At 43.7% G+C, this 26,809-nt stretch overlaps 1 protein-coding gene across 2 annotated transcripts in view; it reads right to left on the bottom strand.

Annotated features, from left to right (window-relative positions):
- ttll4 (tubulin tyrosine ligase-like family, member 4) overlaps window positions 1-26,809 on the bottom strand; it is a 109,977-nt gene that overhangs the window by 62,941 nt on the left and 20,227 nt on the right. For both annotated transcript variants that reach the window (XM_043694273.2, XM_087989346.1), the window contains exon 2: window positions 10,335-11,866. In XM_043694273.2, coding sequence (XP_043550208.1) covers window positions 10,335-11,794 — 1,460 coding nt within the window. In that variant the 5' untranslated portion in view covers window positions 11,795-11,866. The remainder of the gene's footprint in view (window positions 1-10,334; window positions 11,867-26,809) is intronic.

Genomic DNA, 26,809 nt, shown 5'->3' with positions numbered 1-26,809 from the left:
CATTATTTAGGAAGGACAGACATATAGGAAGAAATCAACGCAATAATGAGTAAGGACACTGGCTCAGAAAATCACAATGTGGAATCTGTATGGATGGAGCTACAAAATAAAAACACCAAGTAAAAACTTGTTGAAAGACACCTATCAGTCCCCAAATAGCACTGGAGATATAAGGTAAGGCATTAAATAAGAAATCAGACGCAGGCAGTAAGGCACATATGTAATCATGGAGGAGAAAGTGAGGACTGCAGATGCTGGAGATCAGAGCAGAAAATGTGTTGCTGGAAAAGCGCAACAGGTCAGGCAGCATCCAAGGAACAGGAGAATCGACGTTTCGGGCATAATGCCCGAAACGTCGATTCTCCTGTTCCTTGGATGTTGCCTGACCTGCTGCGCTTTTCCAGCAACACATTTTCAACACATATGTAGTCATGGGTGACTTTAATATACATATAGATTCAACAAACCATACCATCAACGATCTTTCAGGAGAAGGATTTTCTGGTGTATGTGTAATGGCTTTTTTTAAGATCAATAGATTGATGAACCAACCTGAAGACAGGCTACCTAAACTGGGTATTGTGCAAAGAGAAAGGATTAATTAACAGCTTGCTGTACTGTCCCCTTTGAGGACACACAACAATATGATAGAATTCTTATCAGAATGGAGAGTTAAATAGTCAAATCCAAAATGATGGTCTTGAATCTAAATAAAGAGTATAAAGCACGAATCAGCAAGGATGGATTGGGGAATCTTACTTAAAGAGTTGACCTGGTTTATAATTAAAGAAATAGTGCATAAATTACACAATTATTCATTCTTATCTGGGGCAAAAATAGAAAAGGAAAAGGGTGCATCAACAATGGCTTTAAAAGAAATTCAGGACAAGACTGGATCCAAAGAGGAGACACAAAACTGTCAGAAAAAGCAAGTCTGAGGATTGGGAGCATTTTAAAATTCAGCAAGAAAGGAAAGCAGAATAGGGGAGTGTGAGGACCCAGATCCTACTGTCAAAATCAACCACAACATCCTCCATCTTGATGATGAATTCTATCATATTATGGTCACTTATTCCCCAAGGGACCTCCCACAAATAGTTTGCCAATTATTCCTTTCTCATTACAAAATACCCAATTCCAGGGTAGCCTGTTCTCCATTTGGTTCCTAAAGGAAGCTGCCCTGGAAATATTAGATGATTTGGTAGTCACATTCCAAAGTTCTATAGAACTGCAGCAATTACTATTGATTGATTGGTAACTAGATGTGATCAGATTATTTAAAAAGGTAGGGAGAGATAAAACAGAATTACACACCAGTTAGCCTAATATCAGTTGTGGGCAAAATGCTGGTCTGTTATAAAAGGTATGATAACAGAACACTTGGAAACCATTTACAGGACTGCACAAAGCCAGCAAGAGTTTATGAAAGGTAAATCTTGCTTAACAAATCTAGTGGAGTATTTTTGAGGAGGATGTAACAAGTAATATAGGTAAGGGAGAACCACTGGAGGTTGCATGTTTGGATGTTCAGAAGGCTTTAGATAACATCTAACACAAGAGGTTAGTGCGTAAAATTAATGTTCGTTGGTTAGGTGGTAATATATTGCTATGGGTTTGTCAAACCAAATGGGAATGGGGATAAACTGCAAATGATGGAAATCTGACATAAAACAGGTTGCTGGATAAACTCAGCAGCTCTCACAGCATCTGTGGAGAGAAAGCAGAATTAACACACCAAGGAAGGATATTGTGAAACTTGAAAGGGTTCAGAAAAGATTTACAAAGATGTTGCCAGGGTTGGAGGGTTTCAGCCACAAGGAGAGGCTGAATAGGCTGGGGCTGTTTCTCCTGGACCGTCACAGGTTGAGGGGTGACCTTATAGAGGTTTATAAAATGATAGGGTAAACAGACAAGGTATTTTCCCTGGGGTGGGAGGGTCCAAGACTAGAGGACATAGGTTTAGGGTGAGAGGGGAAAGATTTAAAAGGGATCTAAGGGGACAACTTTTACACGCAGACGATGGTGAGTGTATGGAATATGTTACCAGAGGAAGTGATGGAGGCTGTTGCATTTTAAATGCTGTAATTGTATCTCGATTGGTACATGAATAGGAAGGGTTTAAGAGCGATGCGGGCCAAGTGCTGGCAAATGGGACTAGATCAGGTTAGGATAACTGGTCGGCATAGACAAGTCTGTTTCTGTGCTGTACATCACTATGACTAAGTGCAGTGACCCTTCTTCAGAACTGGTGTTAGCTAGGAAAAAGGTGGTATTAATGAGGACTATAGCAGGGGGTGGGTGCAAGTTGGGAGGGCACAAGAGAGACTGTACAAGCAAGAGAAAATAAAACACAACCATTAGGAAGACAAAAAGATAAATGATAATATGCTCAGAAAAATGAAAGAGGTGATAATGGGGACCATTAGTAGGCAAAAATAGGTTGGCTGGTCTGGAAACAGCCCATGTGAGGATAAGGGATTCTGGATCAGTGGTGCTGGAAGAGCACAGCAATTCAGGCAGCATCCAATGAGCAGCAAAATCGACGTTTCGGGCAAAAGCCCTTCATCAGGAATAAAGGCAGAGAGCCTGAAGCGTGGAGAGATAAGCTAGGGGAGGGTGGGGGTGGGGAAAGAGTAGCATAGAGTTACGAAGGCATGCACTGAGGAAGCAAATGTGGCTGTCGTACCGAGTTTGTTTCACAACATGATTGAAGAGCTTCAGGGCAGAGGAAATGACCTGGGAGTTGCAGTGGGAGAGGGACTCCGAGATTCTTGTAGAGAGATGAGGAAAACTTCTTCAAGGCAGGCATCCTTGCAAGAGGATTCGCAATAGGGTTAAAATCAATGAGGTAAAAACAATAACTGCAGATGCTGGAAACCAGATTCTGATCAGTGGTGCTGGAAGAGCCCAGCAATTCAGGCAGCATCCAACGAGCAGCGAAATCGACATTTTGGGCAAATGCCCTTCATCAGGAATAAAGGCAGAGAGCCTGAAGCATGGAGAGATAAGCTAGGGGAGGGTGGGGGTGGGGAGAAAGTAGCATATTTACCATGTGAGGTTAAGGCCTGGACTTGGAAGTGGATAAAGAACTTGGAAAGAGGACTTTCAGGTTCCAAAATTTTTGAACTCTATAATGAGTCTTGAAGGCTACAAGGTCCGTAAGCAACAAATGCTGTTCTTTCAGCTTACACTGAGCCTCGTTGGAGCAATGCAACAGACTCAAGATAGAAATGTTAGCCAAGGATTGCAACAGTAGGCAACTGAAAGTTCAGGATAATTTTTGTACACAGAACACAGATGTCCTGTGATGCCCAGCCTCTTCAATACTGAGGAGATCACACTGAAAGCAGTGAAAATAATAGTCTAGACTGAGTGAAGTGCAGCAAATTGGTGCTTCACAAGGAAGGTATCTAGAGCTTTAGAAAGTGAGGAGGGATGTTGCAAACTAGCAGGTTTCGCATCTTCTGGAATTGCATGAGAAGGTGATGTGGAGAGGTGTTGGCAGTGGAGTAGAAGACCAGGGTGTCCCAGAGGGAACAGACTGTGAAATGCTGATTAGAGATGGAAAAAACATCTAGAAGGACAAGAGCAGCAGAATCATCACTATCCTCAAGATTCCTTCCAAACCACTCACTATCCTGACTTGGAAATATATCGGTGTTCCTCCAGTTGCTGGGTCAAAATCCTGCAATTCCCTCATGAATGGCATTGCAGGTCAACGCATAGCAGATGGGACTGCAGCAGTCCAAGACGACAACTCACCACTACTTTCTCAAAGGCAATGAGAAATGGGCAATAAATGCCAACCAGCAATGCCCACATCCCACAAATGAATGTCTGGTGGTGGCATCCCACTGGAGATGGCGGAAATGGCAATGAATGTTGGTGGGGTGGATAGTGAGGATCAATGGGGCTCTATCAGTGTTGTGGGAAGGGAGAGAAGGAATAAAAGACAGGCTGGAAGAACAGCATCTCATTCTCTGCTTGGGTACCTGCAGCCTTCAGGACTCAATACAGAGTTCAATAACTTTAGGAACGAAAACAGAAATTGCTAGAAAAGTTCAGCAGGTCCTACAGCATCTATGAAGAGAAATCAAAGTTACCATTTCGGACCTGGTGACCCTTCCTCAGAACTTGAAGGCCTGAACACCATCTTGCATGTCCTTTATCCACCCCAACACATTAGGCCCAGTAATGGCACAGATTACTTTCAGCACAGCTAACCCATTTTCACCTCATGAGGTGTTAAAGGGTTAATCTGTTATGTTGACATGTAAGAAATTTGGTGTTTCGGGTGACGGGGTGGGGATGCTTTTTTCTGTCTTGCAGGCAGGATGTGACAATCGAAACTTACACTGCTTTATGGAATAACCTCACTGCTTTACATTCTTTTTGGGTGGTATGTGACTATGGGTGGCGGGGGGGGGGGGGGGGGGGGGGGGGGGAGAGAAAAGAGAGAAGGGAGGAGAGAAAGAGTGCCAGTGAGTTGTGTCTTGCATGCATGACTCTTGTTGGAAAGTGTGGTGCTGGAAAAGCGCAGCAGGCCAGGCAGCATCCAAGGAGCAGGAGAATCAACGTTTCGGGCATAAGCCCTTCTTCAGGAATGAGGCTGGTGTGCCAAGCGGGCTGAGATAAAAGATGGGGGGGGGGGGCGCGGCAGGGGAGGGGCACTGGGAATACGATAGGTGGAAGGAGGTGAGGGTGATAGGCTGGAGAGGGGGTGGGGGCAGGGGAACAGAGGTCGGGAAGAAGATTGCAGGTCAAGAGGGCGGTGCTGAATCCGGGGGTTGGAACTGCGATAAGGTGGGAGGAGGGGAAATGAGGAAGCTGGAGAAATCTACATTCATCCGTGTGGTTGGAGGGTTCCTAGGCAGAAGATGAGACGCTCTTCCTCCAGGCTTCATGTGGCCAGGGTCTGGTGATGGAGGAGGCCAAGGACCTGCATGTCCTTGGCGGAGTGGGAGGGGGAGTTAAAGTGTTCAGCCACGGGGCGGTTGGCTTGGTTGGTGCGGGTGTCCCAGAGGTGTTCCCTGAAACGTTCCACAAGTTGGCGGCCTGTCTCCCCAATGTAGAGGAGACCACATCGGGTGCAGCGAATACAGTAAATGTGTGTGGAGGCACAGGTGAATATATGCCTGGTGGTGGGGTCTGTTTGGAGGTGGCGGAAATGACGGAGGATGATACGATGTATCCGGAGGTTGGTGGGGTGGTAGGTGAGGACCAGTGGGGTTCTGTCCTGGTGGCGATTGTAGGGGCGGGGTTCAAGGGCGGAGGTGCGGGAAGTGGAGGAGATGCGGTGGAGAGCATCGTCGACCACGTCGGAGGGGAAATTGCGATCTTTGAAGAAGGAGACCATGTGGGCTGCTCGGTAGTGGAATTGGTCCTCCTGGGAGCAGATGCGGCGGAGGCGAAGGAATTGGGAATATGGGATGGCGTTTTTACAGGGGGCAGAGTGGGAGGAGTCCAAACAGACCCCACCACCAGGGATATATTTCCCTCCCCACCCTATCAGCGTTCCGGAGAGACCACTCCCTCCGCGACTCCCTCGTCAGGTCCACACCCCCCACCAACCCAACCACCACTCCTGGCACCTTCCCCTGCAACTGCAAGAAGTGCAAAACTTGTGCCCACACCTCCCCCCTTACCTCCCTCCAAGGCCCCAATGGATCCCACTGGGCGGCATGCTTGCTAGCACTGCTGCCTCACAGTGCCAGAGACCCGGATTCAATTCCCGCCTCAGGCAACTGACTGTGTGGAGTTTGCATATTCTCCCCGTGACTGCGTGGGTTTCCTCCAGGTGCTTCAGTTTCCTCCCACAGTCCAAAAACGTGCAGGTTAGGTGAATTGGCCATGCTAAATTGCCCGTAGTGTTAGGGGTAGGGGTAAATGTAGGGGAATGGGTCTGGGTGGGTTGTGCTTCGGCGGGTCGGTGTGGACTTGTTGGGCCAAAGGGCCTGTTTCCACACTGTGAGTAATCTAATCTAATCCTTCCATACCCGTCGCAAATTCACCTTCACCTTCACACACATCATTTACTGTAACCGCTGCACCCGATGTGGTCTCCTCTACATTGGGGAGACAGGCCGCCTACTTGCAGAACGTTTCAGGGAACACCTCTGGGACACCCGCACCAACCAACCCAACTGCCCCGTGGCTGAACACTTTAACTTCCCCTCCCACTCCGCCAAGGACATGCAGGTTCCTGGCCTCCTCCATCGCCAGACCCTGATCACACGACGCCTGGAGGAAGAGCGCCGCATCTTCCGCCTAGGAACCCTCCAATCACACGGGATGAATGTAGATTTCTCCAGCTTCCTCATTTCCCCTCCTCCCACCTTAGCTCAGTTCCAACCCCAGGATTCAGCACCACCCTCTTGACCTGCAATCTTCTTCCCGACCTCTCCACCCCCACCCCCTCTCCGGCCCATCACCCTCACCTCCTTCCACCCATCGTATTCCCAGTGCCCCTCCCCCAAATATCCCCCCCCCCCCCACCTTTTATCTCAACCCGCTTGGCACACCAGCCTCATTCCTGAAGAAGGGCTTATGCCCGAAACGTTGATTCTCCTGCTCCTTGGATGCTGCCTGGTCTGCTGCGCTTTTCCAGCACCACATTTTTCAACTCTGATCTCCAGCATCTGCAGTCCGCACTTTCTCCTAACTGTTCTCTTGTTGGGACAGCCTCACATGACACACCCCACAAGCATCGCTAAGAGAGTGTTATTAGATCCTTCAAAAGATTCTACTTGCTGAAATAAATTGTGGCTGTTCACAGAAGTTGGCGTATTTCAGTTGCATCAAATGTATAAGAATCTCAAGAAGGGAACCTAATAAATCATGACTGTCAAGTTTCTCAACCCCATTCTCCTGCTTTCTCCCAAAACCCTTGATCACCTTGACCTTAAAGAACCCACTTCAGTCTTAAATACACTCAATTACCTGGCCTCCACAGCTTCTATGGCAATGAATTCCATTGATTCAACCACACTCTGGCTGAAGAAGTTGCTCCTTATCTCCATTGTAAAATGTCTTCCCTTTACTCCAAGGCTGTGCCCTCGGGTCCTAGTCTCTCCAAATCAATGGAAACATCTTCCCAACATCTACTCTGTCCAGGCCATTTAGTATTCTGTAAGTTTCAGTTAGATCTCCCTCATCTTTCTAAACTTTCCCTCATCGAGTATAGACCCAGAGTCAAACGTGCCTCACGTGTTAAGCTTTTCATTCCAGGGACCATTCTCGTGAACTTCCTCTGAACATGGTTCAGGGCCAGTACATTCTTCCTGAGAAATGGGGCCCAAACCTTCACACAATACTGCAAATATGGTCTGGGCAAAGCCTTAGAGCATCAGAAGTACATTCCTGCTTTTACATTCAAGTCCTCTCAAAATAAATTCCATCATTGAATCAGTTAGGAAGACAAATACAATCTGCAAGTTTACCTAGAGAGAATCCTGCACTAGAACTCCCAAGTCTCTTTCCACTTCAAACTTCTCAATTTTCTTCCATTTAGAGATTAATCCATGCCTTTATTCCTCCTATCAAAGTGCATGACCTTACACGTTCCCACGTTGTACTCTTATTTGCCACTTCTTTGCCCACTCTCTTAACCTGTCCAAATCCTTCTGCAGTCTTCTCACCTCCACAATACTAACTGTCCCTCTACCTATACTTGTATCATCTGCAAATTTAGCCAGAATGCCCTCAGTTCCTTCATCTAGATCATTAATGCACAAAGCGAAAAGTTTTGGCCCCAACACTAAGCCTTGCAGAACACAACTTATCACAGGTAGCCATTGAGACAGACCCTTTTATTCCCCTCTGCCAGACAGCTAGACTTTTAACCATGCTAGCACCTTGCCTCTAGCACCATGGGCCCTTATCTAACTCAGTAGCCTCCTGTCGGGCACCTTGTCAAACACCTTCTTGAAGTCCAGATAGATAACATACATTGGCTCTCCTTGGTCTAACATGCTCATTACTTCCTCAAAGAATTCTACCAGATTTGTCAGGCATGATTGCCCCTTGATGAAACCATGCTGACTTTGCCCTATTTTACCATACACTCATCCTTCACAATAGGTTCCAGGATTTGACGCACGACCGAGGTTAGGCAAATTGGTCTGTAATTTTCTGTCTTTTGCCTTACTCCCTTTTTAAATAGGGGTGTCACATTAGTGATTTTCCAGTCCTCTGGGACCCGATCGGACCCTCGCGATTCCTGAAAGATTACCACTAATGTTACAACTCTCTCTTCAGCTATCTCCCTTAGAATCTGGGGTGTAGCCCAAATGGTCCAGGTGATTCATCCACCTTTAGGCCATTCAGTTTTTCTGGCACCTTCTCCTTGGTGATGGCCACCATATTCAGCACTGCCCCCCTCATTCTCAAATTTTTGGGATATTACTCGTGTCTTCCACTGAAGACTGACGTAAAGTAATTATTCAGTTCTTCAGGCTTTTCCTTGTTCCCACTATTATCTCTCCAGCGTCATTTTCCAGCAGCCCAATGTCCACTTTTGCACTTTTTACATTTGAAGAAACTCTTACAGTCTTCCTTTATATTACTGGCTAGCTTACCCTTATATTTAATCTTCTCCCTCCTTATTTCTTTGTTTGTTGCCCTCTGTTGGTCTTTGTAAATTTCCCACTGCCCTTCACCACATTATATGCTTGCTCTTTTGCTTTTATGCTATCTTGGACTTCCCTGGTCAGCCACGGTGGCCTCACCCTCCCTGTTCCATTATTCTTTTCCTGGAGACGAATCTCTGCTGCGCCTCCTGAATTACTCCAAGAAACTCCTGCCATTTCTGTTCCACTCTTTCCTCCCAGGCTCCCAGTCAATTCTACCCAGGTCCTTCCTCATGCCTCGGTAGTTGCCTTTACTTAGTTGTAATACCATTACCCCTGATTCTATCTACTCCCTCTCAAATTGCAGAGTAAAATTCAATCATATTATGATCACTGCCTCCAAAGCTTCCTTCACCTTAAGCTCCCTTATCAAATGTGCCTCATTGCACAACACTAAATCCAGTATTGCCTGTTCCCTAGTGAGTTCCACCACAAGCTGCTCCAAACAGCCATCTCAGACACTCAAATTGTTTTTCTTGCAATTCACTACCAACCTGAATTTCCCAGTCCACCTACATATTGAAAACCCCCATGATCATTGTAACTTTGCCTTTCTTACTCTTCTATCTCTTGGTGCATTTTGTGCCCCAGCTCTTGATTACTGTTTGGAGTGTAGGTAACTCCAGCTATGGTTTTTTTTTTAAAACCAAAAAAAAACCTGTTTCCTTAATTCTACCTGCACAGATTCTACACCATCTCACCCTACTTCATTTCTTACTATTAATTAAATTTCATTTCTTACTAATAAGACAACCCGACCTCCTCTGCCCGCCTGCCTATCTTTTCGATAAGATGTATATCCTTGAATATTCAGCTCCCAATCCTGATCACCCTGCAGCCACATCTGTGATGCCCACCACGTTATACCTGCCATTTTTGATTTGCACCACAAGCTCATTTATCTTATTCATTATACGGTATGCACTCAGACACAACACCTTCAATCCTGCATTAACCGTCCCTTTTCTCATTGTCATTTGTTTGCCCAGTGTGCTTGAAGTTTGAATGCTAACCCTTTCCAATTACTCTGTCCTATTTGTGTCTGCACTGGAGATTTTAATAACCCCTCCTGAGTTCTGCACTTGCACCTCCTCCTTTCATCGGGTTTTCTAATTTCCCACACAACTGAACCCTCCCCCTCTCCCTATTTAGTTTAAAGCTGTCCACGGCCCCGGCTACACGATTCGCTAGGACTCTGGTCCCAGCACAGTTCAAATGAAGACCGTCCCATCTTCTGGTGTTTCAATAATATTATCCTACTTCTGAACTCTAACGAATAAAGGTGTAATCTGATTATCCATTCCTGAAAAGGCAACCCCTTTTATCTCAAAATCAATCTTGCTCTTTTGAACCGTCTCTAATGTCAGTAATGTTTTCTTAACTAGGAGAAAGCAAACTATACACAGTATTCCTAGCACTGTCTCAAATAAGACCTTCCTATTTTCAAACTCCAACTCCTTTGCAATAAAGATCAAGAAATACAGCCAAGCGTTTTGAAATATGCTAGCATCTCGAGTGGTGTGAGAACTAAGCAAAAAACAATCAGACTCATCAACCCAATGCAGATAGGCTATTCATCAAATCATAACATATTGCATCCACAGCCACATTTTTATATGTTAATCACTTCTTTGCAACAGGTTGACTTAAATATTTAATGGAACATTAGCAATGTAATAAGTTGGGAAATACTGTAAGGATACTTACTCAGAGTCTTGAGGACCTGCATCATTCTTCGGCTTTTCCACAGTTTTTTCAACCTTTTTTGCACACTTGAGTTGCATGGCAGCAATCTGTAGCGTGACTGAGCCAGCATTTGTCTTAGAGGAAGAAACAGAGATCAACTTCTTGCTTTGGTCAGCCTCATGATGAAAGTCCGGGGATGCTGCAAAACTGACTGGGCTACTATTCTGGATGTGCACATTGGTGGATAAAATACCAACAGCTGTTTTGTTGGTACGAGCAATTAGATTATCTTTACTTGCACAGTTCTCTTTAGCTGCAGGCTCCAAGTTAACATTGGTACAACTTCGCTCAGCTTTTAAGACTGTTTGGAAATTATTTCTCTCCTGAATGAGATTTGGCACAGTTTTTTTCAATAATCCTGCAGCACTGCTGAAGGGGCCATTCTGAAAATGAACGCCTTGAGAAGCTAAGCCTTCAGTTTCTTTTGAAAATGTTACACACCGTTCAATCACATGATTCTTCGGGGTGCGGTCTTCTGACAACCTTCTTATAGCTTCTGTAAACTTAAGCTCTGGATCCCCAGCATTACTTTTGGTTAGCTTGATAGCACTCTTCAAGTTACCATGGGAATGTTCACTCTGATGTAAAGGTCGATCAAACTTAAGGTCTGTGTTAACATGAACAGCACTTCCAGAGATAGCCCTAGCATTGCTACCATTGTGCTTTGCTGCATTTTCTGAGTCTCCAAATTCATTACTTCCATTAAAAGTCTTGGCATTCTTTTCACATTTCTGAAGTGTAGGCACTTTGGCACTGGTGGGTCTCATGAACGCATTTGTGTTCAGTAAAGGTTTGCAAAATAGTGAGGTAGGTTTACCTGCATGATTGGGGCCATTTCTGCCCAAGAGCAGAGGTTCATAACCAGCACTATGAGAACCATAATGCTGTGAAATTGGGGTAATGGCACCATTGGGTTTCATTAAATTTTCACAAGAGATTGCTCTCGAGGGGATTGAGGGGATAAAGTTGTTAATGTTTGCTGAACTTGATGTAGTTCTACTTCCTAGTCCATTAAACCGTGAACCCAGGGACTCAAGTCTCTGATAAGATCTGCATCCATGGCCAATTCGATCATGAAGAGGTGAGTTTTCAAAAGGACTGATCAAAACATTTGAACGAAAACCTGTGTGCGAACTCAATGTTACGGATTTGCCATTACCTCCTGGTAGAGAAGGGTAAGGGTGACTTGCAACATTCTGAGACGTTCCTGAACAAGTATTCTGTTTCCTTACGGGTACAATCACATTATAGCCATCCCATTCCCATAGTGGATGCTGGGAAACAGAATAAGCTGGTCTACTCTCCTGTGGTTGACCATAAAAAAAAGATTTTGGACTAGGGTTGAGTGAAGCTTTGTTTTTGCCACTGGGGTCTATAGAACACTCCTCAGTCTTGGATGCAGCCATGAACTGCCATTTCATTCACAACACAGGCAAACTCAAGAGAAGCTGCACAACAGAACAACCAGTATGAAATAATCATTTTCGCTGAACCTGGAAAAAGAAACAAAACTGTTTTGAAAACTAAATAGCATATTTAAAAATACAAGCAATTTCCACATCAGGACAACAGAATACACAAAGTTTGCAAAGTTACTAACTATGACATTTAATGAGAGAGATCAAATTAAGTCAAGGAGTCAAAAAACTGCAAGGGTGTTATTTGGTATTCTGATCATATTCATAATGACAAATCACAAAATATATTTAAGACTGAAATACAGTACAATGATTTTTGGCTTCAGGAAATTAAAAGATATGGGAAGCAGGTCAGAAAGTGGAGCTCAAAACAAAGACCAGCCATGACTGAATCAAATGGCAGAGCAGGCCCAACAAGCTATATAAACTACTCCTGCTCTGCCTACTTGTAAAGAAATTAATGAAATCCCAAAAGTCAATCTAGAGATACTTTTAGTGGGCATAGTTCCATACACTTCTTTGATTTGTCCAATGGAACAAATATCCATGGCATCAACCTTTGGGAGCAATGCTAAGACCAATCAAATTTATTGCCTAGACTAGAACCAAGGGGTTCTAAGTTCTGGACTATAAGAGGGAATATTAAAATAAGGGTATTGGTCTGAGGATAGCAAGTGTGACTCGGGGTCAGAAGATTCTAGGTTTGCGTCTTATTCTGAGACTGACAGTCATTTGGATGAAATATTAAAATTGAAGCCTGTCAGTTCTCTCAGCTTTAAAATAAACACATGCTATGTTTGTAGGAGCTCACCAAGCACAAATTGAACTCACAAATTGACAGTGGTGTTGCCTATGTTATAATAACTTCAAAAGTACTTTAGCATAAAGTACTTCAGGATGCCCTGTTATTTTTTAACAAGAATCAAATTTACTGTTTGATTAAGATTAGATGATCTACAACATGCATACAAATTCTAACCTAACACTTAGAATTAATGAGATAAATAAGAATTAACAAACACCACAAAGAGTGCAATAAATAGCAAATGTGATCAAGACAGATCTGACAGAACTCTTCGTAACCACCTCTCCCCCACATCCAGATGCCTTTTAAATTTGCCTCCAAGTGGAGTTTCTAATTCTTCACTTTTGAACATTAGCTTCAGAATTCTTTCAAAAGCCATACTGTCACAGACAGCCTTAATGATTCTCCATTCAGCTAATTAATCTCTTCTCTAGATGTGTTTCACTGGATTCCTGACTCTATACACCAGTACTTTTATACACAGGTGCAAGTCCATTATTTTGCTAACAGATAGCTTCTCTCAGCTGGCACTGCTAATGGATTACTCGAAGCTCCAATATTTCTTAGCTGCACCAAGAAAATACTGCTGGTGGGTCTCCTTTACCTCCACAATCAACTTCATTTAATTATCAATAGCTCACAGGCCTTCTGAGCCACAGCTATTACTAACATGACATTGTCATCTTCTCAGCTCCTCAGAACTTCTGCCAAGTCTTAAGTGACTCAAGACTGCTGATCATAGCGCCATGGCTGCCTAAAGCCTCTTGCCGCTGCATCCAAATACTTGGATATCAAGGCAATCTAAACAGAGAAACCTTCTGCTTCTAAACATCAGTGAATCACTTTTGCTGACTTGCTCCCTGACTAAAACAGAATTTGATCCTTGAACTGATCTGGTTGACCTTTGAAATCTCTAATCAACATCTAATTACATGATGGAAGGTGTTATTATTTTTGATGTTTGGATGTGGTAAAAGTAACTTTTACAAAGGATTTTCTTTAAAAGATCAGAGTTCATCTGAACCTAATCTAACATTGTTCAGAAAGCAAATGGCTCTCTGGTGTGTTAATAGAAAAGGATTTATACAGTGGTTGTTTCTAACAGAGTATCACTCAGCTTGCTTTAGGCTTAGAACAATTAAGGAATGATTTTAGTTTAGAAAACACAAATGGTTTTAGGGCACTTTTGAGGAGACCAAATCAGGGTCCTTACAGGAGTATAGGACAGTTCAAAAAACACAGTAACCTCAGTAGAATGGCTTAGTTAGTCAAATCTCTAAACCAGGAGTTTAGTTAGGAATCTTCAAGTTATTAGAACTAAACAAGTTTAGGCTCTCAGAGTTACTGGAAGATCTGGCAAAAAGACTCTGAATAGACTCCACAGTTCTCGACAAAGAAACTGTTAAGAACCAATTAAATAGAAGCCCAAGGAGTTAAGACATGACTTACTTGCTCCGAGTTACAATATCTGTAAATTGGTGTTGTGAAATTGGGTGAAAACTTTGTTTTGCTGCTGTACGCTTAGACTTTTCTGAACTCTTCGACATTTACATATATTTTATTTCTTCATTTAAATAATAAACTTCTGTCCTGTTGTTAAAAAATATCTGCAGCATTTGTGACAATGTTCCACTGACTGACAACCACACTAACCAAAAGAGAAAAGATTTATCAAGCCAGATTTCACTCCTTGATTTGACTTTTCCCGCAGAATCATCTGCTGGAATTATAAATGGTTTCTCTAGATTGGGATTTAAAGTTATTGAATTTAAGGGGCCTGTGTCTGTCTTTTGAACAAACAGGTAATGGATATAAAGAGAATCATGTGGTAAAGTTTATTGAAAGGAATGGTTTTTCAAAATAGCTTTGAATGTTGCTAAACGTTTTTGGTGATCAATGTTGAACAGAGTTAGCAGATAAATTGAAGGTAACAATCTCACAAGGAGTAGATCTTAAAGTGACTGTCGAACATTTTAAATCAGAAGACAAGAAACATGAAATTGACATTCACAACTGGATTTAGCTAAGAAAAGTTAAAATGAAAAAGATACTTGAATTTCACGAAAACAGTAAGTGAATACCCTTGAATTTGAGGAAAAGCAAAATGGAACAGGAAGAAAACAAAAAGATAAAAGAAATGAGAAGAATGAAAATAGCAATGGAAACAGAATGGAGAAAACTTGGACTCCAAAAGAGACAAATCAGAACATGAAAAACTCCATAGAGGCCAGTATCCAATCACCAAATCAACCTTTTATTTCCATGGACAGGCCTTCACACTGATCCAGCTCTCAGAGTGACCAGGATGTTTGACAGTCCAGTTTTCATGTGTCAGTCAGGGCTCCCTTGCTGGACCAGATTCACAGCCCCAATCAAGGAACTCATACTATCAGGTTCACCTGACTAACTTTGTTACAATCGCTACAGAGATAATAGTTCGGAGGATGATTGCAAATCGCAAGAGGGATTTGAATTAACTAAAAATCTACCAAAAAGAGTTGGAAGACATTTCACCTCCTTTGAGAAGGAGGCCAGACAGAAGATGGCAAAGAGCTGTTTGGACTTATGTAACAGCACTACATTGTTTTATCCCTGACTGTTCTCTGTTCTCATTCCTGAAGAAGGGCTTGTGCCCAAAACGTCGAATCTCCTGTTCCCTGGATGCTGCCTGACCTGCTGTGCTGTTCCAGCAATAAAGTTTCAACTCTGTTCTCTGTGGTAGCAAATTCCACAGGTCCACCGCTCCAAAGGAAGAAATTCTGAGTCCAAAATGGTTTACCCTGTGTCCTTACAAAGTGACAGACTCTATCATCCCTGGTCATTCGGAACATCCTTCCTGCATTTACACTGTCTTATCCTGTTAGAATTTTATGGATTTCAACAAGACCCCTTAATTGTTCCAAATTGTTCTAAACTTCAATGTTCAAATGGAACAAGATCTAGACAATATTCAGGCTTTGGCTGACAGGTGACAAGTAACATTTGCACCAGGCAATGACCATCTCCAATAAAGGGACAATCTAACCACCAACCCTTGACTTTCAACAGTGTTACCATCACTGAACCCTCCATTACCAACATCCTGGGTGTTACCATTGACCAGAAGCTCAACTGGACTCGCCACATAAACAGTGGCTACAAGAGTAGGTCAGAGGCTAGGAACACTGCATGTGCAACTCACCTCCTGACTCTCCTAAGCCTGTTCACCCTCAACAAGACACCAGTTAGGAGTGTGAAGAAATACACTTCACTTGCCTGGCACTGCATCCACAAGTATCCATTCCCTCCAACACTAACACTCAGTAGCAGCAGTGCATACTATCGACAAGATGCACTGCAGGAATTCAAAGATCCTTAGACAGCAGCTTCCATACCCATGACCACGTCCATCAGGAAGGACAAGGGCAGCAGATACATGCGAACACCACCCCTTGCAAGTTCCCCTCCAAGCCAGAATTCCCATCCCAAGGGCAATATGTATTAACCCACAGCAGGTGGACTGCAGAGATTCAACAAAGGTAGCTCATCACCACCACCTCCTCAACAGCAACTGATGACAGGTCAGTCAGCAACGTCCACAAGCAAATATGTTTTTTAAAAAAGGAATTCCAGTGAATACATCCTTACCAATTCAATGACTGCTCTACATCAGTGCTGCTAATGATGAATCTCTGATAATCCTTAGCAGTTGTGCCTCAAAAGCAAGAGCATCCTTCTCCAGATAAGGACACCAAAACTGCACATGATATTCCACATGTGGCCTCACCAAGAATTGAACTGAACTTATTGTCACGTGTAACGAGGCACAGTGAAAAGCTTTGTCTTGTGAGCAATACAAGCAGATCACAGAGTTAAGGAGCACAGATAGTAAATAATAGGTAAACAGCGGCAAAGGCACGCAGGTACAGGCAAATGTTAAGAGTTTGAGAGTCCATTCAGTATTCTAACAACAGTAGGGTAGAAACTGTTTCAAAACCGGCTTGTGTGTGTGTTCAGGCTTCTATATCTTCTCCCTGATGGTAGAAGTTGTAGAAAAACATTGCCAGGGTGGGACGGATCTTTGAGAATGCTGCCGGCCTTTCCTCGACAGCGGGCCTGGTAAATGGATTCCATCGATAGGAGGTTGGCCTTTGTGATTGTCCGGGCAGAGTTCACCACTCTCTGTAACCGTCTCCGATCTTGATAGTTACAGTTGCCATACCAGGTAGTTAGACCACATACAACTGCAGGGAACAAGGATGTCTTACTAAATGATCTTGTCTTGAAGGCCTTTGTTTCCTTAAGACACAGGAGCAGAATTAGGCCATTTGGCCCACTGAATCTGCTCTGCCATTCCATCATGGCTGATATGTTTGTCGATTCAATTTTTCTGCGTTCTCCCCATAACCATTGAGCTCCTCACTAATCAAAAACCTATCTAACTTAAATTCACTCAATAAAAATCTCCACACCCTTCTGCAGCAATAAGTTCCACAGATTAACCACACACTGGCTGAAGGAATTCCTCATTTCAGTTCTAATGGGTCATCCCTTCAATTTAACTGTGTTCTCAGGTCCAAGTCACTCCTACTTGTGGAAACATCTTCTCCACGTCCGCTCCATCCAGACATCTCAGTATTCTGTAAGTTTCAAATAGATCCTGTCACCGTTCTAAATCCCAGTTCATCCCCAGGATCGTTCTTGTAAATCTCCTCTGGCACGGTGCCTCAGCGGTTAGCACTGCTGTCTCACAGTGCCAGGGACCCGGGATCGGTTCCAGCCTTGGGCGACTGTCTGTGTGGAGTTTGCATGTTCTCCCCATGTCTGTGTGGGTTTCCTCTGGGTGCTCCGGTCCTCCCACAGTCTAAAAACGTGCAGGGTAAAAACAATGACTGCAGATGCTGGAAACCAGATTCTGGATTAGTGGTGCTGGAAGAGCACAGCAGTTCAGGCAGCAGCCGAGGAGCAGTAAAATTGACGTTTCGGGCAAAAGCCCTTCATCAGGAATATAGGCAGAGAGCCTGAAGGGTGGAGAGATAAGCTAGAGGAGGGTGGGATTGGGGACAAAGTAGCATAGAGTAAAATAGCTGAGTGGGGGAGGGGATGAAGGTGATAGGTCAAGGAGGAGGGTGGAGTGGATAGGTGGAAAAGAAGATAGACAAGTCATGGGGACAGTGCTGAGCTGGAAGTTTGGAACTAGGGGGAGGTGGGGGAAGGGGAAATGAGGAAACTGTTGAAGTCCACATTAATGCCCTGGGGTTGAAGTGTTCCAAGGTGGAAGATGAGGCGGTCTTCCTCCAGGGGTCTGGTGGTGAGGGAGCGGCGGTGAAGGAGGCCCAGGACCTCAATTACCTCGGCAGAGTGGGAGGGGGAGTTGAAATGTTGGGCCACTGGGCAGTGTGGTTGATTGGTGCGTGTGTCCCGGAGATACTCCCTAAAGTGCTCTGCTAGGAGGCGTCCAGTCTCCCCAATGTAGAGGAGACTGCATCGGGAGCAACGGATACAATAAATAATATTGGTGGATGTGCAGGCGCTACCTCGTGCTCTCGCAAGGAGGTTGAGCAATTCATCAACTTCACCAACACATTCCACCCTGACCTTAAATTTACTTGGACCATCTCTGACACCTCCCTCCCCTTCCTGGACCTCTCCATCTCCATTAATGACGACCGACTTGACTGACATTTTTTATAAACCCACCGACTCCCACAGCTGGATTACACCTCTTCCCACCCTAACCTCTTGCAAAAATGCCATCCCGTATTCCCAATTCCTCCGCCTCCGCCATATCTGCTCCCAGGAGGACCAGTTCCACCACAGAACACACCAGATGGCCTCCTTCTTTAGAGACCGCAATTTCCCTTCCCACGTGGTTAAAGATCCAATGCATCTCGTCCACATCCCGCACCTCCGCCCTCAGACCCCACCCCTCCAACCGTAACAAGGATAGAACGCCCCTGGTGCTCACCTTCCACCCTACCAACGCTCGCATAAACCAAATCATCCGCCGACATTTCCGCCACCTCCAAAAAGATCCCACCACCAGGGATATATTTCCCTCCCCACCTCTTTCTGCCTTCCGCAAAGACCGTTCCCTCCGTACGACCTGGTCAGGTCCACGCCCCTCTACAACCCACTCTCCCATCCTGGCACCTTCCCCTGCCACCGCAGGAATTGCAAAACATGCGCCCACACCTCCTCCCTCGCCTCCACCCAAGGCCCTAAAGGAGCCTTCCATATCCAAAGTTTTACTGACTGCTGAACTCCACTTGTCACCTGCTGCCATCATGAAAAAAAATCTTTCCATCCCTACTCTGTCTTCTATCAGTCAGCAATTCTCTATCCATACCGATTACCTTGGCTCTAACATGGGCTCTTATTCAGCAGCCTCTTGTGCAGCACATTGTCAAAGGCCTTCTGGCATTCCAAATCAATCATGCCCACTGGCTCTCCTCAAAAGAATTCACACAGGTTTATGAGGTATGACCTCTCCTGACAAAGCCATGCCGACTCTGCCCAATCTTTCCAAGCACTCTTACCTACTCTATAATCTTATCCTTAAACACTGGACTCTCAAATCTTATCCAGGTCAGGCCAACTGGCCTATAAGTTTCTCATCTTCTACCTCCCTCTTTACTTGCTCAGTGGTGTTACATTAGCCATTTTCCAGTCCCTCCCTGGCTCCAACGATTCCTGAGAGATCACCACCGATGCCTTCACATAGCTGAGGAAGTCTCCTTCAGAACTGTGGGATGTAGTCCATCTGGCCTAGGTGATTTATCCTCCTTCACACCTTTCAGTTTCTTCAGTAGTTGCCATACTGATGGCCATGTTATTCACCTCTGCCACCTGACTCTCGAAATTATGGTGTGTTCCACTATGAAAATTGATGCAAAGTACTGTTATGAAGATGTGGGTGCACCATACCTTTAAGGAAATAAAAGCTAGCAGTGACAGCACCAAGTGTTCTCAATAAGACACAATATAACACGTGCTCTAGCTGCAGGAGTAGCTAGTTGCCTGGAAATTCAAATAAGGCCAATCAGTTTAAATTATACCCCAAATAAATACCAAATTTGAAGTGAGTATATTGACAATCTCAAAAGCCAACACCTCGATGCTTTGGGGTATAAGACTGGGGAAAACGGAATAGTTGGGAGGAGAACTGCCAGCAGGCCAACAGCTGTAAACTGCTAGTCAGAACTCATAGGTACTTATCCAGAGAAGGAGTTTTGCATAGAAAAAATCCTCAACGTTGACCTGGAGAGCCAATCTACTGACCAAGATAAAAAAGAAGATTCGACCGATGGCTGGTTTTAAAATTTGAATTTTCCTGTAAATCATAATTGGGAGATTTATCGGACTAGTATTACAGAAGGGAAGGTAACAGATAGATTAGAGTAAGGAATTGTAAACAGTTGTTAGCTAATTGTTCTCTGTTATACTTTAAGAAATAAAATAGTTAATTTCTACTTTAAATAGTTCTTGGCCACTCAAATTTGACAGATTATTGCACAGGATAAATCTTTTCTGGTTTTCAATTAAACAGGAGAGTTTACACTGTGTCATAACAGTTTGGGGGCTCGGGTCCGTGATTTGAACTAGTTTAGATAGATTTGAATAGATTTGGGGGGTACAACAAATCATAGCAGATTTAAACACTTGCAGTGTCCTAGATCTTTAAATAAAACTTTGGTGAGGCAATTTGTTTACTTTTGGTGCCTTGTGGTTAATAAACTAAAAAAGAGAGAGAAATGGCTCTTAAATTTGCTAAAGAGGTTCTGGGATTTGAAAGAAATTCTCAAATTTGCCAAGAAACTTTAGAAGGAAAGAAAAAACGTCTTACTTTTAGGATTAGCAAATAGTAAGTTTGGGTTTAACTAAGGACAGAAGTAAAGCTGAAATTGTAAGGGAATTACTCAAGCACTTAGGTGTATCTGAGAAACAGACAAGTACAGTGGAGGTAGAAAAACGGAGTTATAGAACACAGAACATTACAGTGCAGTACAGGCCCTTCGGCCCTCGATGTTGCGCCGATCTGTCATTCCAATCTGAAGCCCATCTAACCTACATATTCAACGTACGCCCATATGCTTGTCCAATGACGACTTAAATGCACTTAAAGTTGGCGAATCTACTACCGTTGCACGCAAAGCATTCCATACCCTTACCTTCCATACTCTGACATCTATCACCCCTCAATTTAAAGCTATGTCTCCTCGTGCTCGCCGTCACCATTCTTGGAAAAAGGTTCTCCCTGTCCACCCTATCTAACCCTCTGATTATCTTGTATGTCTCTATTAAGTCACCTCTCAACCTTCTTCTGTCTAATGAGAACAGCCTCAATCCCTCAGCTTTTCCTCGTAAGACATTCCTTCCATACCAGGCAACATCCTAGTAAATCTCCTCTGCACCCTTTCTAAAGCTTCCACATCCTTCTTATAATGCGGTGACCAGAACTGTATACAATACTCCAAGTGTAGCCGCACTAGAGTTTTGTACAGTTGTAGCATAACCTCATGGTTCTGGAATTCAATCCCTCTATTAATAAAAGCTAAAACACTGTATGCCTTCTTAACAAACTGTCAACCTGGGTGGCAACGTTCAAGGATTTGTGTACATGGACACAGAGATCTATCTGCTCATCTACACTACCAAGAATCTTACTATTAGCCCAGTACTTTGCATTCTGGTTACTCCGACCAAAGTGAATCACCTCACACTTGTCCGCATTAAACTCCATTTGCCACCTCTCAGCCCAGCTCTGCAGCTGATCTAGGTCTCTCTGTAACCTACAACATCCTTCGTCACTACGCACAACTCAACCTTAGTGTCGCCTACAAATTTACTAACCTACCCTTCTACGCCCTCATCCAGGTTGTTCATAAAAATGACGAACAGCAGTGGACCCAACACCGACCCTTGCGGTACACCACTAGTAACTGGACTCCAGGATGAACATTTCCCATCAACCACCACCCTCTCTGTCTTCTTTCAGCAAGCCAATTACTGATCCAAACTGCTATATCTCCCATAATTCCATTCCTCCGCATTTTGCACAATAGCCTACTGTGGGGAACCTTTTCAAAGCCTTGCTGAAATTCATATACACTACATCAACCAGTTTACTCTCACCTACCTGTTTGGTCACCTTCTCAAAGAACTCTAAGGTTTGTGAGGCACGACCTACCCTTCACAAAACTGTGCTGACTATCCATAATCAAATTATTCTTTTCTAGATGATTATAACTCCTCTCTCTTATAACCTTTTCCAACACTTTTACCAACAACTGAAGTAAGGCTCACTGGTCTATAATTGTCTCTATTCCCCTTCTTGAACAGGGGATCCACATTTGCTATCCTCCAGTCTTCTGGCACTATTCCTGTAGACAATGACGATTTAAAGATCAATGCCAAAGGCTCGGCAATCTCCTCCCTGGCTTCCCAGAGGAGGTTAGGGTAAATCCCACCCGGCCCAGGGGACTTATCTATTTTCACACACTGCAGGCTTTCTAATACCTCCTCCTTGTGAACCTCAATCACACCTAGTCTAGTAGCCTGTATCTCAGTAATCTCCTCGACAACATTGCCATTTTCTAGAGTGAATACTATTGAAAAATATTCATTTAGTGCTTTCCCCTATCTCCTCTGACTCCACACACAACTTCCCACTACTATCCTTGACTGGCCCTAATCTCATTCTCGTCATTCTTTTATTCCGTAAATACCTATAGAAAGCCTTAGGGTGTACCCTGATCCTATCCGCCAACAACTTCTCATGTCTCCTCCTGGCTCTTCTGCGCTCTCTCTTTAGGTCTTTCCTGGCTACCTTGTAACCCTCAAGTGCCCTAACAGAGCATACACATCTCATCCTAACATAAGCCTTCTTCTTCCTCTTGGCCAGAGATTCCACTTCCTTTGTAAACCACGGCTCCCGCGCTCTACAGCTTCCTCCCTGACAGGTACATACTTATCTAGGACACACAGGAGCTTTTCCTTGAATAAGCTCCACATTTCTAATGTGCTCATCCCCTGGTTTCCTTCTCCATCCTATGCTTCCTAAATCTTGCCTAATCGCATCATAATTGCCTTTCCCCCAGCTGTAATTCTTTTCAATCACTAAAGTAAACATAACAGAATTGTGATCGCTATCACCAAAGTGATTACCTACTTCCAAAACTAACACCTGGCCGGGCTCATTACCCAGTACCAAATCTAATGTGGCTTCCCCCCTTGTTGGCCTGTCTACATACTGTGTCAGGAAGCCTTCCTGCACACACACTGGACAAAAACTGACCCACCTATAGTACTTGTACTATAGCGTTCCCAGTCAATATTTGGAAAGTTGAAGTCCCTCATAACAACTACCCTGTCTCTCTCATTCCTATTTAGATGCTGAATAAAGGGAGAGGGAGAGAGAAGAGAGAGAACAAAGAGAGGTTGTTAGCTGAGCAAAGAGAGAGAAGAAAGGGAGAGACAAAAAGAGAGAATTTGAACTTGAAGTTACGACTTAGTCAGCAAAGTCAAGTCAACATGATGAAAATCAAGAGAAGGCAGTGATATATATATATAAATATAATCAAAACTCTGCCACATTTTGTTGAGAAAGATGTTGAAGCTTTCTTTCTTTCATTTGAAAAATTGGCTAGGCAGGTGGAGTGGCCTGAGGCTTTATGGGTTAGTCTGAATGCTAATTCAGACTAAACCAGTAGGCAAAGCTAGTGAGGTATTTGCTGCACTGTCAGATGAGGGGTCAAGAGATTATGAAGAGGTTAAACAGGCTATTTTAAGTGCTTATGAATTGGTACTAAAGCATCTAGACAGCAGTTCAGAAACACACAGAAGGAACCAGGTCAGAATTATGTTGAGTTCGAAAGAATTAAACATAGCAATTTTGATTGATGGGTGCGTGTTTTGAAACCTTTGAGGTTCTAAGAGATATTATTCTGCTGAAGGAGTTTAAAAACTCACTTCCAGAGATGGGAAGAATTCACGTGGAGGAACAAAGTTCAAGAAGTGAGAAGAGCAGCAGAATTAGCAGATGAGTACATGTTGGTGCATAAGACAAGCTTCCAGCCAGAATTTCGGCCTGTGAGGGATAGAAGTTGGGAGAAGGGGAGATCTTACACTACAAAACCAAGAGTGGAGAGCACTGGTAAGAATTTACCACTGGTTAAAAGAAGCCCAAGAAAGTGGACAGGAGGTAAAAGGCCTCAGGTGTTTTCACTGTAATGGAGAAGGACATAGAAAATTATCATGCCAGTGGTTTCAGAAGGGCACTAGGAAAAGGTGTTTTAACTGCCAGAAGAGCCGAAGAGTGCACAGCCTAGGCAGGGTCTGGGTATGGAGTTAGTACCTGATTTCTACAAAGAATTTGCCTCTGTGAGTAAAGCTTACTCAAAGAACAGGGGGAGAAGGACAATAAGTTATAATTTTGAGAGATAAGGGATCTAACCAGTCGTTGATAGTAAGGGATGAGCGAATATGCACTCTTTCTGATCCGTTACCTGACAGTGTGGGAGTTTGTGGGATAGACAGACAGAAATTTAGCCTTTCCCTATGTAAGATCAGGTTGGAGTGCCAACTCAAGACTGGGAAAGTTACAGTGGGAGTGATTGACAGTGTGTCAGTTCCAAGAATTCAGTTTACTCTTGGGAATGATTTGGCAGGATCCAAGGTGGGAGTGACACCCCTTGTTTTGCAGAAGCCCAAGAAAGACCAAAAACTCAGGAGTTTTAAAAAATATCCTGGTATTTTTCTAGACTATTTGGTAACTTGATCCCACTATCAAAATGGCAACACAAGGTGAAAAGTGAAGAGAAAGATGAAGGAGTTGAGGTTCAGTTAGCAGACATCCTGTTTCACAATGGTGCAGGAAAAACCTGAAAAGACAGGGGGGGGGGGGGAAAAAAGAGGGTCAGACAGAAGTGTTTGGTCTTGAAAGAGTAAGAGACTTGCAACAGCAATACAAGACGATAAAAAGATGAAAACAAGGCAGAGAATATTCCAGATGGTTATTATCTGAAAGGTAGAATCCCAAGGCGGAAACGGAGACCACGGCAGGTTAGTGCAGAGGAGGAATGGGCCAAAGTGCACCAGACTGTGTTGCCGGTAGCATACAGACAGGTTGTGTTACGGGTAACACAAACTACCTGTAGGAGGTCACCTAGGGGTACGAAAGACTCAGGCTAAGGTACAAAAACATTTTTAATGGCCTCGAATACACAAGGATGTAGTTATCTTTTTGTTATACATGCTAAATAGTAGGTAAGCCACAGGCGGTAATAAAATCAGCACCTTTGTTGCCAATTCCCACATTTGAAGAACCTTTCCTGTGGATTATAATTGGATTGTGTAGGTCCCCTCGCGAGAACTAAAAGTGGGAACCAGTAATTGTTAATCATAATAGGTGTGTCTACCAGATTTCCAGAGACAATTCCATTATGAAGCATCAAGGCAAAAAGGGTGGTCGGTGAGTTTGTAGCTTTCTTCATGCAGTAGGGGCTACCCAGAGAGATTCAGTCAGACCAAAGGATCTAATTTTACTGCTACATTGTTTAATGTGGTTATGGATAGCTTAGGTTAGAGAGCACTTTAAGTCTAGTGCGTATCATCCTGAATCCCAGGGAGCTTTAGAAAGGTTGCATCAGACCCTGAAGACCATGTTGAGAGCATACTGTCAGGACAACCAGAGTGATTGGGATAAAGGTATTCCATTCCCATGCCATTAAAGATGCCCCAAATGAGTCTACTCGGTTCATTCCCTTTGAGTTAATATTCGGTCATGAACTGAGAGGCCCTTGAAATTAATTAAAAGAAAAATTGACAGCACCAAAGTCAGAGATCTCATACTTAGATTAAGTATCGGAGGTGGGGGAAAAACTAAATTGAGTAAGTGTATTAGCTAAACAGCATCTAAAGAGGGCACAGTGTAGCATGAAGTAAGTTGTAGATAAAACCTCTGAGACTCTGACGTTTTCCTGAGGGGGTAACATGCTAGCACTGTTACCAATGATAAGAGATCCCTTCAAAGCCAGGTTTAGTGGTCCCTATCAAATTGAGAAAAAGTTGAGTCAGGTGAACTATCTAGTAAAGATGCTAGCTAGAAAAAAAGGTATCAAGTATCTCATAAACATGCTGAAACTGTATTATAGAGATAAAGAACTGGAGAAACAGGTATTAGTTACTACCTCGCAGAGTGAGGAATCAAATCCAGGTGATGTGGATTTTGATGAGCTTCAAAATAGATTTAAAAAATGAAGTCCTTGAGGAACTGGATAGGTTAGTAAGCTATCTGTCTCAGGGGCACAGAACGCAGTTGAAAGATTTGTTACTGCAGTACAAGGACATACGTAAGGATCAGACGGGGAGGACTAATGCTATTATCTATTTCATGTAAAAAAGGAAATACCGCTCCGATAAAACAACACTCCTATTGGCTTAAACATTTCAAAACCAGACAGGTCCAGAAGAAGGTGGAGGCCATGCTCGACGAGGACATCATCGAACCAAGCCAGAGCGAGTGGAGTTTGCAGATCGTATTAATTCCCAAACCAGATGGGACTCAGCGATTCTGCATGTATTATCGGAAGGTCAATGCCGCAATAAAATCTGACTCATATCCAATTCCTAGATTGGAGGACTGTACTGAGAAAGTCAGACAAGCCAGTTACACCACCAAGTTGGATTAATGCGTGGTTACTGGCAGGTACTTCTGCGTTTGTAACCCCAAATGGGCTATATCAGTTTAAAGTGATGCCCTTGGAATGAAGAACGCACTCGCCACATTCCAAAGACTCATGAACAGAGTTGTGGCTGGGTTAACAAACTGTCCAGTCTATTTGGACGATGCACTGATCTTTAGTAAGTCCTGGAAAGATCACATGGTACATTTGGTGGAGCTCTTTGAACAACTACGAGAAGCAAAACTGATGATAATCCTAAATAAAACGGAATTCTCTAAAGCAGAAGTGATGTTCTTGGGACATAACATCGGTCATGGAAGGTTGACCTCACAGAATGCAAAGACGAAGGCTATCGAGGAATTTCCATGACCAACCTTGAAGAAAGAGGTGCTCTGATTCTATAGGAAGTTTAGTGGTACCGTTAACTGATTTGCTGAGGAACACAAAGTTTCACGGATTGAACAATTCCAGGAGACATTCTACCATTTGAAAGCCATATTAACCAGCAAACCAGTTTTAGCTATACCAAACTTTTCAAAATCATCGATG

The sequence above is a fragment of the Chiloscyllium plagiosum genome, unplaced genomic scaffold (genome assembly GCF_037043375.1).
Source record: "Chiloscyllium plagiosum isolate Xiang-an unplaced genomic scaffold, Cpla_swu_hap1 HiC_scaffold_7, whole genome shotgun sequence".
Taxonomy (NCBI): Eukaryota; Metazoa; Chordata; class Chondrichthyes; order Orectolobiformes; family Hemiscylliidae; genus Chiloscyllium; species Chiloscyllium plagiosum.
Note: the sequence above shows the minus strand (reverse complement) of the source record. Positions and strands in the feature narration are given on the sequence as shown.